This window comes from Dendrobates tinctorius, unplaced genomic scaffold, assembly GCF_039654945.1.
Source record: "Dendrobates tinctorius isolate UK_male_01 unplaced genomic scaffold, ASM3965494v1 ptg000213l, whole genome shotgun sequence".
Lineage (NCBI taxonomy): Eukaryota > Metazoa > Chordata > Amphibia > Anura > Dendrobatidae > Dendrobates > Dendrobates tinctorius.
Window position 1 is genome coordinate 671,319 of NW_027361880.1, and position 5,064 is coordinate 676,382.

General features: G+C 37.4%; 1 protein-coding gene across 1 annotated transcript; it reads left to right on the forward strand.

Moving 5' to 3' along the window:
* The first annotated feature begins 608 nt into the window (after positions 1 to 608).
* LOC141058635 (olfactory receptor 6B1-like) lies at positions 609 to 1,553 on the forward strand. Its single transcript, XM_073554828.1, has one exon. The coding sequence runs from the start codon at positions 609 to 611 to the stop codon at positions 1,551 to 1,553; it is 945 nt and encodes a 314-aa protein (XP_073410929.1).
* Positions 1,554 to 5,064: the final 3,511 nt, after the last annotated feature.

Sequence of the window (5,064 nt, forward strand, 5' to 3'; positions counted from 1 at the left end):
GGAGCTCATTTTTTAATACAAATCTATGAGAGTCTGGTTTCGGCTCTCATGGACTTTCATTGAGAGCTTGCGATGTAGCTTTTGATTTGCACTCAAAAGATGGCACCGCGCGACCGGAGTGGTACCGAAAAACAGTGAAGATGCCAGAGGGTGAGTATATGACCGAGGGCAGGGCACTTACATTTAAAGCGCCACTCCAACTCTGAAAAAAAATGTTGGAGTGGTGCTCTAAGCCTATTTGCCAAAATTGTGTAAACAATTAATACACAAAACAACTAAATCAGCTTTAATTGGGCAATGGTAGAAAAAAAAATATCTAATAGTTACCAAATATTTTAACCATTCAGCATTTTGCCCATTCAACTATTCAGTGACCAATAGGATTTGTCCGATTAGAAATTTGCTTTTGCTGAATGCACGAGAATAATGGGCAAAATGATTCCATAATTGTATTCTATATACCTGCTAATCGGGCAAAAATCAAAAACTTGCCGATCAAAAGTATATGTTCACCCCTAATTGCAAACAAAGACGATTGAATAAAAGAAAGTGAAGCAATTAAGTAATACAACGCGTATACTGTTGTTTTTGATAGGACTTGATAGAAAATGGAAGACTACTCCAATAAGACAAGAAGCATCAGCTCCTTTATCCTGCTAGGATTCCCGACTTCTCGGCCATTGGAAATTCTCCTCTGCTTAATTTTCTTTTTGATTTATCTTTTAACAGTTGTGGAAAACTTACTCATTATCATTTTAATCTGGACTAATTCCAATTTGCATAAACCAATGTACTTTTTCCTAGGGCACCTATCCTTCCTGGAAACATGGTATGTTACTGTCACTGTGCCCAAACTACTTTCCATATTTGCGGTTGAAAATCGAGAAATTTCTGTCAGTTGCTGCATGTTCCAGCTGTACTTCTTCATTGCCTTGGTGTGCACCGAGTGTGTTTTGCTGACTGTTATGGCTTTTGATCGATATGTCGCCATCTGTAAACCCTTGCACTATGTCACCATTATGAACTGGAACTTCTGTGTCCTCTTGGCATTAGGATCATGGTTCATTGGCTTTCTTATATCACTGATTAAAGTATATTACATTTCCCAAGTCACTTTTTGTAGGTTGAATGTTATAAATCACTTCTATTGTGATATCTCACCCATACTCAATCTGGCCTGTACAGGCATGAAGCTAGCTGAGCTTGTGGACTTTGCGTTGGCCTTACTCATACTTTTGATACCATTGATGCTAACATTTGTCTCTTACAGCTGCATTCTCAACACTGTTCTTTCTATTCCAACTTCCAGTGGGAGACAAAAGGCATTTTCGACTTGTACATCTCATTTGGTAGTGGTTGTTATATTCTATGCAGCCACCCTCTTTATGTATGCAAGGCCCAATAGGGCTAAGTCATTCAATTACAACAAGCTGGTATCTGTTATATATACGGTAATAACACCGTTACTCAATCCAATGATATACTGTTTAAGAAATAAGGAAGTTCAGAAAATTTTAAGAAAAATTATATTTTCAAAAAACTCAGAACCATAAAGGGTTATTTCTATCTTTTTCTTCTGTGATATCACTGGGAAACCCAATTTTCATTGTGTTAGATCTGACACTTGTTTTTGACTTTTGAAAAGTGACCCCAGTTTCTCTTTATCTCAACAACTTTTTAAGCTACAGCTAAGATGTCCTTTTGTTTCCAAATCCATACTGAATATACATACAGTTGTGGCCAAAAGTATTGACACCCCTGCAATTCTGTCAGATAATACTCAGTTTCTTCCTGAAAATGATTGCAAACACAAATTCTTTGGTATTATTATCTTCATTTAATTTGTCTTAAATGAAAAAACACAAAAGAGAATGAAGAAAAAAGCAACACATTGATCATTTCACACAAAACTCCAAAAATGGGCCAGACAAAAGTATTGGCACCCTCAGCCTTATACTTGGTTGCACAACCTTTAGCCAAAATAACTGCGACCAACCGCTTCCGGTAACCATCAATGAGTTTCTTACAATGCTCTGCTGGAATTTTAGACCATTCTTCTTTGGCAAACTGCTCCAGGTCCCTGATATTTGAAGGGTCCCTTCTCCAAACTGCCATTTTTAGATCTCTCCACAGGTGATCTATGGGATTCAGGTCTAGACTCATTGCTGGCCACCTTAGAAGTCTCCAGTGCTTTCTCTCAAACCATTTTCTAGTGCTTTTTGAAGTGTGTTTTGGGTCATTGTCCTGCTGGAAAACCCATGACCTCTGAGGGAGACCCAGCTTTCTCACACTGGGCCCTACATTATGCTGCAAAATTTGTTGGTAGTCTTCAGACTTCATAATGCCATGCACATGGTCAAGCAGTCCAGTGCCAGAGGCAGTAAAGCAACCCCAAAACATCAGGAAAACTCTGCCATGTTTGACTGTAGGGACCGTGTTCTTTTCTTTGAATGCCTCTTTTTTTCTCCTGTAAACTCTATGTTGATGCCTTTGCCCAAAAAGCTCTATTTTTGTCTCATGTGACCAGAGAACATTCTTCCAAAACGTTTTAGGTTTTTTCAGGTAAGTTTTGGCAAACTCCAGCCTGTCTTTTTTATGTCTCGGGGTAAGAAGTGGGGTCTTCCTGGGTCTCCTACCATACAGTCCCTTTTCATTCAGACGCTGACGGATAGTACGGGTTGACACTGTTGTACCCACGGACTGCAGGGCAGCTTGAACTTGTTTGGATGTTAGTCGAGGTTCTTTATCCAACATCCGCACAATCTTGCGTTGAAATCTCTTGTCAATTTTTCTTTTCCGTCCACATCTAGGGAGGTTAGCCACAGTGCCATGGGCTTTAAACTTCTTGATGACACTGCGCACGGTAGACACAGGAACATTCAGGTCTTTGGAGATGGACTTGTAGCCTTGAGATTGCTCATGCTTCCTCACAATTTGGTTTCTCAAGTCCTCAGACAGTTCTTTGGTCTTCTTTCTTTTCTCCATGCTCAATGTGGTACACACAAGGACACAGGACAGAAGTTGAGTCAACTTTAATCCATGTCAACTGGCTGCAAGTGTGATTTAGTTATTGCCAACACCTGTTAGGTGCCACAGGTAAGTTACAGGTGCTGTTAATTACACAAATTAGAGAAGCATCACATGATTTTTCGAACAGTGCCAATACTTTTGTCCACCCTCTTTTTTATGTTTGGTGTGGAATTATATCCAATTTGGCTTTAGGACAATTCTTTTTGTGTTTTTCATTTAAGACAAATTAAATGAAGATAATAAACCCAAAGAATTTGTGTTTGCAATCATTTTCAGGAAGAAACTGAGTATTATCTGACAGAATTGCAGGGGTGTCAATAATTTTGGCCACAACTGTACAATGTAAAATAGTGCAAAAATAGCCTGAAAATAATTTTTATTTAAAGCTATTTTGTTCATACATATGATATATTGTTACCGTAAGTCAAATTGTGTGCAAGTAGAAACGTTAGGTAGAAGTTAAGGTAAAAATGTACACTTATAGTTTTTCATGGAGTGTTCAATCTGTGGACAAGCTTTCCTGATGCTCCAGGAATAGCCAGTCATCCTACACTGGGGAAAATAAGTATGTGATACACGGCCGATTTTGCAAATTTTCCCGCCTACAAAGAATGAAGAGTGGTGGAATTTTTATCTTAGGTACACTTCAATTGTAAGAGACAGAATCTTGAAATCCAGAAACTCACATTGTATGATTTTTACATAATGAATTTGCATTTGTTTGCATGAAATAAGTATTTGATACAATAGAAAAACAGGACTTAATATTTGGTACCTTTGATTGCAATTACAGAGGTCAGACGCTTCCCGTAATGATTAATGAAGGGAGGATTCATAGCAAAAAGGTTTGATTGCATGTATATAAAACTTAGCATTTATTAGCTGCTAAAAAGTGCTCCAAAACTATTTTGGCAATAGCGCAGTGCAAGAAAGATGTCTTAATCATGGTCTGGCTGTTCTGTGCACAATCAGTTTGATGGTAGGTGTTCCCATCCATATATTCATTGTCCAATCAGAAGAGGTCATTAACATGCAATATTAAAAATGAAAAAATACACATAAGTTAAAAACTACACATGAAAATGACAAAAAAAATGACAAACTCGTCAAGAATCATACATGGTTAGTTAACCCCTTCACTACCAAGGGTGTTTGCACGTTAACTCCCGGGCCAATTTTTACAATTCTGACCACTGTCCCTTTATGAGGTAATAACTCTGAAATGCTTCCATGGATCCTGGTGATTCTGACATTGTTTTCTCGTGACATATTGTACTTCATGTTACTGGTAAAATTTAATTCATATAACTTGCGTTTATTTGTGAAAAAAACAGAAATTTGGCGAAAATTTTGCAATCTTCCAACTTTGAATTTTTATGCCCTTAAATCACAGAGATACGGCACACAAAAAACTTAATAAGTAACGTTTCCCACATGTTTACTTTACATCAGCACAATTTTAGAACCAAAATTTTTTTTTGTTAGGAAGTTATAAGGATTAAAAGTTGACCAGCGATTTCTTATTTTTGCAACACCATTTTATTTTTACGGACCACATCACACTTGAAGCCACTTTGAGGGGTCTATATGATAGAAAATACCCAAAAGTGACACCATTCTAAAAACTGCACCCCTTAAGGTGCTCAAAACCACATTCAAAAAGTTTATTAACCCTTCAGGTGCTTCACAGGAATTTTTTTAATATTTAAAAAAAATGAACATTTAACTTTTTTTCACAAAAAAAATATTTCAGGTTCAATTTTTTTTATTTTACCAAGGGTAAAAGGAGAAATTGGACTGGAAAAGTTATTGTGCAATTTGTCCTGAGTATGCTGATACCTGATATGTGGGGGGAACCACTGTTTTGGCGCATGACAGTTTATAACGCCCGGGCGTGAAAATAAAAAAATCTTATTTTTTCCACAAACATGATCATTTAGTCTCCAATTTTTTTATTTTCCCAAGGGTACCAGGAGAAAATGGACCCCAAAAGTTGTTGTCCAAATTGTCCTGAGTACGCTGATACCCCATATG

Excerpts from the sequence above, each read along its gene's own strand:
- LOC141058635 (XM_073554828.1), top strand. The coding sequence starts at position 609 with ATGGAAGACTACTCCAATAAGACAAGAAGCATCAGCTCCTTTATCCTG.